The following is a 13296-nucleotide window of genomic DNA, read 5'->3' on the forward strand; positions in this document are numbered from 1 at the left end:
CAGGCAGAGTCCACCTTCTCTGCGCTTCGGGGACTTGGTCTCCTTTCCTCTCTCAGAGGTCTGTTTGCTGTCATAATCTAGTGCGTTGGGGAGAGGTAACTAGACAGGCTGTAGTGATGGGCCGGGGGAGATCTGAGTACTCCGTTACCACTATTGGGATAATATTCAGAAGAGGGGATCTCATACTGTGACCTGACCTAAGGCCCTCCCCTGGAAGAGAGCTCAGTCCAGGTTTGTGTGTGTGTGTGTGTGTGTGTGTGGTAGAGTGTGTGTGCGTACATGTGCTTATGTGCACATGGGTATAACCTGACTTATCTGGTTGTGTTACTCAGGGTGGGCTGGGGACTCAACAGAAGAATCCCCTCAGCCTGCCTGCCTGTGTTTTTCCTGTACCCTCTCCAGAGGGGTTGGGGAAGGGGGTCCAGGGTGGGTTGAGGGGGTCGCAATGGATAACCACTAAGGCCACACTGCTGCCAGGGGGAGTCAGGGGGAGATGAGGTGGCCCCAGGGACCTGGCACCTGGCTTTGGTTTTCCGTCTTCTTTCCTCAGGACGCCCCCTGAGGCCTGGGACCTGCGCCTGGCTTTGAGGAGCACCTGTAGCTGAGTGCTCCGGCTGCTGGTGTGATCACGGGCTTCCCTCCTCTCTCAGCAGGGCAGGTGCTCCTGCCCTAGAGACTGGGCAACTGGCTGTTTCTATGACGTATTTATTTTTACTTGTGTTTCATGTCACTTTTTTAAAAAAAAGCAAACAGAACAATTGTAAGTCAGTATAACTGCCTATCAGTTTTCTTTATTTCTCTTTTTGTAAAATAAAATGTAAACTGAAGAAGGCAGTGTTGTTTAATCAAGGAATTGTCTGAACAGCTCTGTGGCTGGGTGATGGTGTAAGGGATATAACTTAGAGCAGTGTGGATGCTGAGATGGCACCTCTGGGGGTGGGAACAGAGGACAGATGGCTGGCAGGCTCTTTTTATGCTGTGTTCTTCACTAGACTTTTTCTGCCTTGACTCACCTGAAGAAGACTGCATTTCCTGGCTCTAGAGGAAATAGCAAAGCTGACTCCGAGTGGCTTGAGGCTAGTTGGTCCCTCAGTCATGGCAAGTCCTGCAGGGGTAGCCCTAACTAGGCTGTGAGTGGCCAGGGATTGGCCTTCAGAGGGTGGGAGATGGCTGGTGGCAGGGTTTGCAGAGCATCTTACATTGCATGTACATTCTCCCTTTGTCATCTGAATTAGAGGATCTAATCACCACTTCAAAGAGAACTAACCTGAAGAGGGAGAAGGAGGGGGTTGTCTCTGCTTTGTTTCCTGTTTGGGGAAACTATCTGGAATTTACTAAGGGAGAATTAAAGAGCTTCTGTGGGAATTGTTTGGACAGGGAAGGAAGGAGGAGACAAAGGCCAAGTCTGGGCTCATGAGAGAATACAGGCTGTTGGGAGACAGGATGGACTGGAGCATGGGGGAGGGAGATGATCCCAGAGGCTAGGTGATCAGCTCTGCTCAGACATGCCACTAGGGGTAGTGGAGAGTGCCTGGACTGCTGTCTCCTGGTGGTAAGGAGAGGCCTTGCAGGAATCCTACCAAGGGCAGAGCTGGCTTTGTTGAGAGCAGCCTGCAGTGAAGCCTGGTAGGCTGATGGGCTGCAGCTCCAGTCACAGGCCAACTCTGCTTTCACCACAGAGGTACTGAGGCTCCTAAGACACATCCTGAACTCTGACGTGGGACTCTGGAGTTCCCCTACCACGCTAAAGGAAGTGAACAGAGAGGACAAGATGAAAGGGCCTCTCCAGACAACGGTTTCCTGGGTGAAGTTCATCAGCTTCTGAGAAGCAGAACTGACCGTGCAGAGAAGCTGTCTGTGTCTGAGGCAGTAGTCCCAGTCCCGCCCTTCCTGGTCTCACAGGAAATGCCTTCATACCCATTTGCCTGGGGGCACCCAGAGGGTTTGATCATCTGCCTAATATCCATCAGTAGAACAGAACTGCCACAATCCTGCCAGCCCAGCCCTGAGTGCCTCTGAGAAGTCAGCTACCCATTCTGGTTGGCCCAGAGCCCTGTAGATGAGGTTCAGTCTTCCCTGCCTGTGGACAGAATAGTGTGAAGTAGAAGGAAAAGAAACCAGCTACAAGTGCCTCCGTGTGCTCAGTCTGCCCTTTGCTAGTATAGTGGGATCCCCCCCAAAAATGATTCACTTCCCAAACCAGTCCTCTGTGTGAGGAGCACCAAAGTAGCTCTTGACCCAGCCTGTTATGTAGACAAGCTTATGAGCAGCAAGTTGTCCCCTGCCCCATCCCCTCCACTGCAGGACTGGGCCTCTCAGGAGGGTGAGGTTTTATCTTTGGGGCCCTGGAAGAATGCTTTGTTGTTTTTGTAGTTCCTCAAAAACACCAGCTGAAGATTGAACCTGTCCTCAAGGAGCTTACAGTTGACTTGGGGTTTGGTGCAGTGGTAAAGAATCCGCCTGCCAATGCAGGAGATACGAGTTCAATCCCTGAGAGGGGAAAAATTCCCTAGATTAGGAAATGGCCACCGGATCCAGTATTCTTGCCAGGAAGATTCCGTGGACAGAGGAGATTGGCGGGCTACAGTCCAATGGGGTCGCAAAGAGTATGACACTACTGAGCACGTACACTGTGTGTGTGTGTAGAATATGAAACTTAGAAGGGCAGACAGGCCTCCCCCAACCACCTCTAGGGTAGTGAAGGAAGAACCACCTGGTGAGCTCCAGGAGGGCAGGCCCTTGATTTTGTTCATTTAGTATCCGCAGCCGCTAGAACTGTACTGCTGCTGCTGCTGCTTCAGTCGTGTCCGACTCTGCGACCCCAAAGACGGCAGCCCACCAGGCTCCCCCGTACCTGGGATTCTCCAGGCAAGAACACTGGAGTGCCTTGCCATTTCCTTCTCCAAGAACTGTACTAGCAGGAAGCAATGCTCAATAAATGTTGGATGGAAGAATGATCACCTCTGTGGTCCGTTTGGCGCAGGGAAGCGGGGCAGAGGAGGGAAGAGGTAGACGCTGAGTGTTGGAGGTAGCTGCTATCTGCGCCTCCCGAGATGGGATCCCGCTTCCTCCGTGAGCCTCAGCTGTAAAAAGGGAGCAAGTGGCCCTGCCTTGCTTGGTTCCTAGGTCTGTCAGGAAGCCTCAGTGAGACAAAGTGACGGTACCTAGGGTGATACAAAGGCCAATGTTGTACTACTGTGCTGCACTTCCCAACCTCTTCAAAGGATCCTTTCCGGTGCAGCCGTTTGGGACCCCAGACTGCCTCTCTACTCCCTCCTCATGTCGTGGCGCTCTCGACAGTCCAAAAGTTAAAAGATTGTTTCTAAGTCACCGTCGACCTGCAGCCCAGAAGCTTGTGAGAGGCAGGAAAGTACAGGGTGGCATTGGCCCCTGACCGCTCAGCAGGACAGGCAAACGTCTGTTGCCATGGACACGGGGCGGGGCAGGCCCCAGCCCTTTGGGCCCCGCGCGCACGCGCCCACGGCCACGGCCACGTCCTGCCGCGAGAGGGGGCGGAGCGAGCGTGCGCGGCGGGCGCGCGCAGGCTCCAAGACCAAGCCGCGTGCGCGGATTGGCGTCGGCGGCTGGTGGCCGCTGAGGTGAGGGCCAGGTCTGGGAGGTGTCCTCGCCGGGGCGGCTCTACACGCGCCAGAGGCCTGGAACCTCCGTGCGCCTGGGCGCGACCTCAGGGCCACCCGCGTCCCCACCGTGACCCCGGCCCAACCGCTCTTTGCATCTCATCACGCCCACAGCTCGTCCCGGCTGCATCCAAGGGCCCGAACGCGACCTTGGACCACTCTACTATCTCGGGCCACCCTCTGCCTCGGCCACCGGTGCACGGCACGCCCGGAAACTAGGGACTCCGGGGCGGGCGAAGGGGTGGGGGTGGGCGGCGAGGTCCTACAACTGGACCAGAACCGCACGTAAACTCCGCCCCTGTCTTCTGAGGCCGCGCCACACAGCGGCGGCTGCAAACTTTAACTTCCTTGTAAGTTGTAGAGGTGCGTGGGACCCCTAGAGGTCGTGGCTGAAAAGGAAAGGGCTGGTTACATAGGCGAGGCGAGGGTGAGCAGGGGCTGGACGCCGTGATTGCAGAGTGGAGGCAGCCTCTCCTCCCCTCGCAGGCCCCTCTGATTCTTAAATCTTCGGCACTAAAAGTTTTGCCTGTGGCTGGCCCTTTAAGGACGGGCCAGCCGCCGCGGCGCACGTGAGCGGCCTCAGGAAGCCAGCGCGGGGCCGCCCTCCCTGATTCTCTGCTCGGGCCTCTCTGACCCGAGGAGAATACCGAGAGGGGTCCCAGCCTGGTCAGCGGCAGGGGTTGGCTTAGGGCCAGGCGCGGTGGCTGGACCCCTTCAGGAAGAGGACGCTCCAGGTACAGAGGTTTATGCCCAGAAGTCTAGTGAAGAGCTGACATTTTTCAGGCGGAATCTGGCTTCTGATTTCCCTAAGGGGTCTGAGGGCGTGGTGGAGGTACACCACCTCTTGTGGAGGGGAGAGTTCTTGTCGAGGCCCCTGTGGGCGTTCCCTGATAAGAGATCAGTCAGGGCAGGGCTCCCGGCTTAGTGGTTATTTTCTTTCTGCCCTCAGCCCTGGAGCACTTGGAGCTTTGGCCCCTCCCGCGTTGGATGCCATGAGTTGCTAAAGTGAGCCTGGCTTTAGAGGTGAGCTTCCCCAGCCCTTCTTACCTTTCCCTTGCCCCGCCTCCTTCCCGTGCTGCCCAGAGCTCAGCGGGGACCCCAGGTACATTCCCCGCCTGTTTTGACCAGTTTAGGAAGTGAGAGGAAGAGAAGGGTTCCAGAAACTAAGCTCCTTTGAGGAGACAGGAAGTGTGCAGCCCAAAGAGCTAGGGCCAGAGGGCTGATCACTCCCAAGACAAGTGGGAGACTTAGATGCTGAGAGCTTCCAGCTAAGAGCCTTGGGTTCAGAGATGTCCTGCTGCTGCTGTTAAGTCGCTTCAGTCGTATCTGACTCTGTGCGACCCCTTAGACGGCAGCCCACCAGGCTCCCCCGTCCCTGGGATTCTTCTCCAGGCAAGAACACTGGAGTGGGTTGCCATTTCCTTCTCCAATTCAGAGATGTCCAATTCAGGACATTCAGGGATGTCCAACGTAGATTAAATTCTTGGGCTTTTCTGGAAGTCCTGTTCCCAGGGAGGAGAGAAGTGGAAATAGGGGAATCAGACTACCTGGATTCTCATGGCCTGCATTTTGTCCAGGCAGTTCTGTGTAGTACCTTTGTGACCTTGGGCAAGTCTCTTAATCTCTAACCACTTGTTTTCTGATCCATACCCATCTGGTTCTGAGGATTAATGAAGTAGCTGTGTTTCAATATTTAGACCGTGCCTTATCATCATCAAAGAAATCAGGTGTGAAACTAACTGAAGGCAGGTTGAGGGAGACAAAGAATGCATCCAAAGGTGCGCCTGTAGGGCAGGAGCAAGGGTGGGTGAAAAGACCATCGTGATACAACGCAAGGCCACGATGCCAAGGGTTTGGAGGTTCACTGTCCGTGTCTGTGAGACAGATTCTCTGTGCACATTCACTGCAAAGACAGTTCTTCTGAAAGAAGTTTTGAGACCCAGAACCCACAGGGAATAAATTATCCCATATAGCTAAGTTCTGCATAGAGCTGCAGGGTTGATTTTCTGTTCCTGAACCGTATAGTCTCTGTGGTGTGTGCCTCCCCCGCCGCCCCCACCCTGGATGATGCAGGTCAAGCCCTCTAAGAGAGTTAGTCTTCTGGCCCCAAGTTGCATGGAGGCCTGGGCAGTCTGTCTGGAATGGCTCATACGCCAGCCTATGGGTTGTGTCCCTCAGCCTGCTCTTGGATATCTTCTCTCTCTTTTTTTTTTTTTCTCCCCTAAAATGAGTATCTTTATTGCTTATACCATGCAGATAGCAAATAGGTGAAACAGGGAAAGTCCAGTGAGGAAGAGGGAGAATCATCAGATAAATGACATACACAGAAAGGAAAAGACACCCTCTAGCAAACCTACATGATGCTTCTCTGTGAACTCCCTAGTACAGGAGGTCAGTGGGGGAGAGCTGAACCCCCAAAATGAAATTCCAGACATCCAGAGATGCTGGGGAGAAGGGAAGGAAGGGGGAGGGGCGGAGCAGCCATTGGACCCCACCTTTGGCTTCCTGCCTGGCCAGCACCCCTCTCCCATGGGATGCACCACTCCCTGTTGTGTCTCCACTTCTCGCAGTCTTTTGTCCTCTGCCTCTTCCTTGCTGCTCTGTGGACTGGAGAAGTGGGATGGAGCTTGTTAGCCTGGGGAGCTCAGCAAGTTCAGGAATCGTAGTGCCGGACTTTGCTCTGGCTGCTCAGGCCCCCTTGAACCTGGCCTCTCCCTTGGTTCTGGATGGATGCGCTTGTTGCATAGCAGTATTTCTTGGACCAGATGTGTTTAGTCAAAGAGACTTTCCTCTGTGAGCCCCTTCCTGTGGCACATTTTTTCCCCCTGAGGTTTCATTCCTCATGGTTTCCCTGTTTTTAATAAGAGGGCCCTGTGCTTGCCCCTCCTCCGTCTGGCAGTGGCTCACAAGGTTTGGGGAGGCTGGGCAGGCAGTGTGTCTCAGTTGTAAGGAAGAGGCAGTGTGGGGAAAAGGCTGGCGGGCAGGCTGACGTCTGCCCATCAGGGGTGGCTGATCAGGGCCGAAGTACAATCAGCCGCCCCTGATGGGCCAGTCATATGTCCTCCACTGACTCACTCCTGTGCCTCTCCGTGACTCAGCTTCCCCAGGTGTGACCACGACTGCCAGCTGACAGAGTTGCTCGGAGAGCCTCCATAGTTGTGATGAAGAAATAAAGAGGCTTGTGGCTTCAGTCATCCTTTGTAGCTCCCTTCTAGGTCACTGTGTGCGTAAACACCTCCGGCTCCTCCCCCTCCCAGGTCAGAGCACCCAAGGCAGGGCTGAGGTTGGGCCACAGCTGGCTGGCGGGCAGGCGGGCACATTGGTCAGAGCAGGCTACCAGCCTCCTCTCCTTTCTGTCTCCTTTGCAGCTGCCTTGGGGTGTGGCGTGGGGGGCACAGAGCCATGTCGGACCTGCTCCTCCTGGGCCTGATTGGGGGCCTGACTCTGCTGCTGCTGCTGACGCTGCTGGCCTTTGCCGGGTACTCAGGGCTGCTGGCTGGGGTGACAGTGAGTGCTGGCTCACCCCCCATCCGCAACGTCACCGTGGCCTACAAGTTCCACGTGGGGCCCTACGGTGAGACTGGGCCGCTTTTCACGGAGAGCTGCAGTGTGTCCCCCAAACTCCGCTCTATTGCCGTCTACTATGACAACCCCCATATGGTAAGGAGCCTCCTGTGCCCTGGCTGGGGTTCTGCCCCCTGGACAGACGTGGGGCAGGGCTTGTTGGGCTAGGGGTGTTTTGGTTTCTGAGGAAGAGGTGGGGAAATCATTGAGCTGGCTATGCAGACCACCTCCTCTCTGACCTTGAAGCTCCTTCCAGATTTAATCTGGACTTCTGCTCCACGCATCCATATACTGGCTTTCTACTTGTCCAAGTCTAATTTCCCTGTCTTCCCTAACTTCTGAGTGCCACTGTGAATCCCTAGGCTCTGCCGGGTCTTTGCTCTATTGTTTCCTCTTCTGGCCTTCTTTCATTCCCATTTGAAGCCAGCATTCTAAAGCCAGGCCATTCAGACTCTGCCCTCTCTTTGGAGTTGTATCTTGTTTCTTTGGGGTCTTTCCTGGTGGCTCAGAAGGTAAAGAATCTGCCTGCAATGCAGGAGACCCGGGTTCAATCCCTGGGTTGGGAAAATCCCCTGGAGAAGGGAAATGGCTACTCAACTCCAGTATTCTTGCCTGGAGAATTCCATGGATAGAAGAGCCTGGTGGACTACAGGCCATGGTAAAGCAAAGAGTTGGACACAGTGAGCGACTAAAACACACATACACACATACACACACACACTTGTTTTTTTGCCTTCCCTCTTTCAGCTCTTCTTTTGAAAGAAAATAAAATCTTATAGTCTTTATGATGGTCCCTCACCCAGGGACAAGGTATTTCTTTGGACGTCAAGCTGCCTAGTTCAGAGAGGGCCTTGGGGGCAACTGGAGCGTGGTGAGCTGTCCGGGATGCTGGGGTCAGAGACTAACCTGGCATCACGGGCACCCTGTGGGTGTCTGGCTGTACTTACAGCCTGTGGTGAGTCAGGGCTCACCAATGTGGCCTCCTGCCATGCTGTGGGGTGGTGCTGCCCACTGCTGCATGGGCTGGCAGCTCTGAGTCTTGGCAAACCAGGTGTTGGGAACCCCCAGCTCTGGTTTCCCTGCCTGGAGAGCTCAAGTGGGCAAGGCCTGTAGCCTCCACCCTGCGTGCTGAGCGGGCCTCACTGGGGTGCTCAGTCGGAACAGGGATATGCTGACTCCCTCTCTGTGCCAGGTTCTGCTCGACACCTGCACTCTGGAGATGAACAGACCTGGCCCTGCCCTCAGGAAACTTTGTGGGGTTGGCAAGTCAGCCCTATAAACATAAATGTCCAGCAAGACACTGCACTGTGATCAGTGTTCATGGAACTTTGAGCTGTGGATTTGCCTCAAGTCTACCATGGAGGCTCAGAGAGGAGGTCTGCCATGAGGGTAATTTTACTTTACTGGGAAGGGGCTTCTGGCTAAGGGAACTGCAGAGCACAGGCCTGCAGATGTAGGATGATGGAAGAAGTGCGGCAAGTGAACACGTGGTGGGTGGAGAGCGATGGAGAAGGCTTGGCTGGGTCAGGCAGTGGGAGGAAGAGTGGGATGGGAGGACAGGTAAGGCACAGTTTGCCATCTCTGATTTAGGAAGCTGAGTACATGGCAAGGGGAGGAGACGCGGCAGGGGGCCATTGAGACTGGGCTGAGTCCAGGTGAGAGGTGACATGGCCTGGTTGAGGGATGAGTAGACATGGAAGTTTCGAGGTCACGTGACCGGGAGATGGCACTGAGACCCAAGTGGGATGGAGCGGCTCTGGGCTGCGGGAAGCTCCTAGACCAGACGCCGGACCCCCACCCTTGCCGGGCTCTGCTGTGTAAGTCTCTCCACTACCTTCCCCTGGCCCCTGCCCCTCCTCCCACATCTGACCCAGTTGGAACCCTCTGCAGGAGCTCAGTAGGAGGGACAAGGGTCCTTGCAGTGTCTCTTTCCTCATCAGCATGTCCTGTTCCAGAAGCCGTATGTTACCGCTTGGGTTGGAGGTGTTAATTCCAGAATGGGAGAGGGCTGTGGTACCTTTGAGTCATTGCCAAAGGCTGGCTCAGGGAAGAGTGAGGTAGAAGAATCCTGGCATGGGACGCCCTCCCCGTGGCCTCCTAACCCAGCCACCTCCAGGAAGCCAACCATACAGCTCTCCTGGGGATGTGACAGACTCTCTGGGCTGGGTCTTGATTTCCAGGCTTAGCCAGGCACATCCTGACTTGGGTACCAGTCTGAGGGCCCATGGCCTGAGAGCACAGCCTTGAGGTTAGCAGTCCTGGGTTCTGATTCTGTCTCACCACTGTCCTGTTGTGTGATTTGGGGCATACCACATAACCTGTCTGAACCTCCATTTCCTCATCTGCAGAGTAATGTTAAAAATACCTGCTTTTAGGTCAGCTGGCAAGGGTTAAATCAAGTGACATAGGTGAGGCATTCCCTAGTAGCTCAGCTGGTAAAGAATCTGCCCGCAATGCAGGAGACCTGGGTTTGATACCTGGTTTAGGAAGATCCCCTGGAGGAGGGCATGGCTACCCACTCCAGTATTCTTGCCTGGAGAATTCCATGGACAGAGGAGCCTGGCTGGCTATAGTCCCTGGGATCGAAGAGTCAGACACAACTGGGTGACTAAGCACAGCGCAGCACAGCACCTTGAGGTGCTGTGGTTGAGGATCAGAAGTTGTAACAACAAAAAGTGGGTGGAAAAAACACTCATGCTGATTAGGTGTGATGAGAATTGTTAGGCTGGGCACTCATAACCCAGGCCTAGGCCCTAGCCCTGGCTGTGACCATCGGGTTGGCATAGAGAATGAACACATAGAGCTGCCCCTCTGATCCTGTCTATCCCAGTCCTGGGTCACTCGGGAAGTAACCTGTGTCCCCATTCAGAGCTGAGTCACATCCTGACACCTGGGATGGCTCACCTGCCTGGCAGAGATCCTAGAAGGCTCAGGGGACCCTGGACCCCCAGGACTCATGTTCTCATGGCTACCGCAGACTGATTGGTCCATGGGAACTGAGGCCTCCTGGTCCATACTGCTGGTACCATAGGGGAGGAGACTAATGGTCAGTTAGCAAATGCTGCAGTACTCTCTCACCAAGTTTACTTATGTGTTTTTATTTGCATTTAACAAATATTTGAGCATCTGGTCTGTGCCACTCTGTCTTGGGCACTGGTGCACAGTGGGGACCAAGGGATGCAGCCCTCAGGCCCTCTCCATGGATGTGAGGGGTGTCAGGGAAGCCTGAAGGACAGGCCTCTTCCAGTCCTGGGGAAGGCCGAGAAGCGAAGCTTTCTGCTCCCTGGCTGCCTCCCCCAGCACAGTAGTGTCCAGCGTGGGGCCCTGCGTGCTGTGATTCACAGGAGGAAGGGACAGGATGTGGCTGAGCTCTGGAGTGTCCCATCCCCACTCTGCCCTCCCCAGCACAGCCCAGCACAACACAACACAACAGGAGCCAGAACCTGGCTTCTCTGAGTGTGGGAGGGAGTGAGGCTATTTCAGGCTCTGTGAGTGGGGCAGTGAGTGACCAGGTGAGGGGTGGCTACCCGCATGAGGTGTGGACTGACAGCTCCCAGCCACGCCCCTTCCAAGTCTCAGCTGGACAGAGGGAGATTGGTTCCTCAGAAAGGCCTGGCGAGGCTCCCCTGGTCTGGCTCAGGGCGCAGGAAGTAACACAGGAAAGGGCACCAACAAGGCAAGACTGTGGCACTGCTGTGGACCCTTTCATGTGAGATGCTGCTTGAGAGTGTGTATCCTGGAGAGACATGTCTATGTGTGGATGTTAGCTGGCCAGCCTTATATCTTGGAGTTCTATATGGGAGGAGCCTATAGATCTGGGTTAATGATTCTTGCGGTGCCAGAGGAATCATTCTGTTTTCCATCCCTGAGGGCCTTGGTGGTGCGCGCGTGCGCCCGCACACGCACAGTTCTGTCTTGCTGTCTCTCTCCTACTTGGACGGTGACTTTCGCCTCCCCTTCTAGGCCTGGTCCCCCTGGGAGCCTTGGTTGTTGGCAAGGCGCTGGAGAGGACCCTGCACACCTCGTTTGATCCTGACCAGTTCTGACCTGTAACCAGGCCCTAGTGGTCGGGCTGCTGTCACAGTGCCTGTGGGCCTGTCCCGTCTGACAGCCTGGCCCTTCCTCCTGCCCCACCCTCTGCTGCTGCCGTCTCTGCTGCTATTTGGGGCTTAAGTAACCTGCCTGCCCACCCTTGTGGGGAGCTTGGCTGAGGCAAGTGGGGTGTGGCAGCCTGTTCAGCTTACCTGATCAAGGCCTAGGAGGGGGTGCTTGCTCCAGGCATGGAGGGGGTGTGGGAGGGGACTGGTGGCGCTTGGGCTCTACCTTTAGTGAACTTGTTGTTGTTTAGTCACTCAGTTGTGTCCGACTCTGTGAGGCCATGGACCGTATCCCACTAGGCTCCTCTGTCCATGGGATTTCCCAGGCAAGAATACTGGAACGGGTTGCCATTTCCTTCTCCAGGGGATCTTCCCAACGCAGGGATTGAACCTGCATCTCTTGTGTTGGCAGGCAGTTTCGTTATGGATGAGCCACTGGGGAGGCCCCTTTAGCAAGCCGGACCACACTGAAGTTTCTTTCTCCCTCTAGTCTCTTTGAGAGTCGGCCCGGGGGTCACCAAATCTTCAGGGGCTGAGTAAGAGTTTTCTGGCGTTGGCCTGTGCTGTATTTTCTCTTCGGTGTGTATGGGGATGGGGGCCCCTCTCTCCCTGAAGGCACTGAGGCCACGTGGAGCCTGAGAAGGGCAGGGTGAGGGAGGAGGATTTCCCAGGACTGCACCCTCAGGACAGGCAAGGGGGATGTGGACTGAGCTGGCGCTTCCTGAAGGCCCAGACCATCGTCACCCAGCTATCCTGTGGCGATAGTGCAGGTCTTTGCTCACGGCAGGTTAACTGTAGGCAGCTGTAGAAAGGCGAGACTCACTGCCCAACAGAGCTGGCCTTGGGAAGGAGAAGGGGCGAGGAGTGGAGGAAAGGGCTTTGGACTTATCCTTCGGGGTTGGAATCAAGGCTCCATTGCTTACCAGCCTGTGCCTGAGCAAGTCCCATGGTCTTTCTCTGCTTCAGAATTTTAGCTTTCTTCGGGGGGGACTAGATAAGGCCAAATACCCAGCTCCTATTAGGGGCTTAGAATCTTGGCACATGCACATACACACCCACCCACCCACCCACTTATGCACTTCTGAGGGCCTTATGCCATGAAGACTTGATGCTTTTAGGTACTCTGCTTGCCTGTGGCCTGGCCTTCTGCAGATGTCCTGGGCCATGTGAGAAGGTGCAATGTGGGGAGAAACCATTATGCAGGCCATTCCGCCCTGTGCTCAGTCATTGAGTCGTCTCTTTGTGACCCCGTGGACTGTAGCCCACCAGACTCCTCTGTCCATGGGATTTTCCAGGCAAGAATAATGGAGTGAGGTACCATTTCCTACTCCAGGGTATCTTCCCGACCAGGGATTGAACCCGCATCTCTTCCATCTCCTGTAGAGGCAGGCAGATTCTTTACCCCTATCGCCACTTGGGAAACCCCAGGCCATTCCTCGGTAAGGCCTATTTCTTGGGCTCCCCAGTGGCTGTGGATTGTATGTGGCATGGGCCTGGAGTCAGTCTGCCTGGGTTTGAACCCTGATGCCAACATTGCCTTGCTGGGTGCCCTTTGCCGAACAGCTTTACTCCCTGGGTCTCAGGGATATAATGAGCTGATGCCTAGAAGGCAGCAACTGAGGCCAATGGTGAGCACCTTGTCAGATGCCAGCTGACATCCTTAGGATTATGCTTGGGGGTGAAAATAGAAAGGCCCTGAAAGACTTCTAGGTGGGAGCTCCCAGCAGCCCCTGGACCCCCCCTCTGAATGGTGGCATCCTGCTGACTTCCCTCCCCTCAAGCCTGAAGTGTGGGTCCTGTGCTCTGACCCGGTTGTCTGTGTCACCCATTTCCTGCTTAGTGCCAGTTCCACCGTGCCTTTGGGCCTGAGCTTCTCAGGGAGGTTGGATCTGGGGGCTTGTCGTGTTGACCTGCAACGCCCAGGAGAGTACGAACCTACCATTCACCCTCTAGTAATGGACAGGGGTGGCTGATCTCTTCTACAGGGGGCACCCGTG

General features: G+C 55.2%; 1 protein-coding gene across 9 annotated transcripts in view; it reads left to right on the forward strand.

Annotated features, from left to right (window-relative positions):
* The first annotated feature begins 3514 nt into the window (after positions 1-3514).
* The window catches only part of TEX264 (testis expressed 264), a 30261-nt gene continuing 20479 nt past the window's right edge, over positions 3515-13296 (forward strand). Inside the window, exons 1-4 of one of the 9 annotated variants that reach the window (XM_027522494.1) lie at positions 3515-3599; positions 4588-4661; positions 6737-6895; positions 7007-7298. In XM_027522494.1, coding sequence (XP_027378295.1) covers positions 7041-7298 — 258 coding nt within the window. In that variant the 5' untranslated portion in view covers positions 3515-3599; positions 4588-4661; positions 6737-6895; positions 7007-7040. Of the gene's footprint in view, positions 3989-4012; positions 4373-4587; positions 4662-6736; positions 6896-7006; positions 7299-13296 lie in introns of those variants that run through there. The other 8 variants (XM_027522499.1, XM_027522497.1, XM_027522500.1 and 5 more) reach the window with 8 other exon arrangements.

The sequence above is a fragment of the Bos indicus x Bos taurus genome, chromosome 22, assembly GCF_003369695.1.
Source record: "Bos indicus x Bos taurus breed Angus x Brahman F1 hybrid chromosome 22, Bos_hybrid_MaternalHap_v2.0, whole genome shotgun sequence".
Taxonomy (NCBI): Eukaryota; Metazoa; Chordata; class Mammalia; order Artiodactyla; family Bovidae; genus Bos; species Bos indicus x Bos taurus.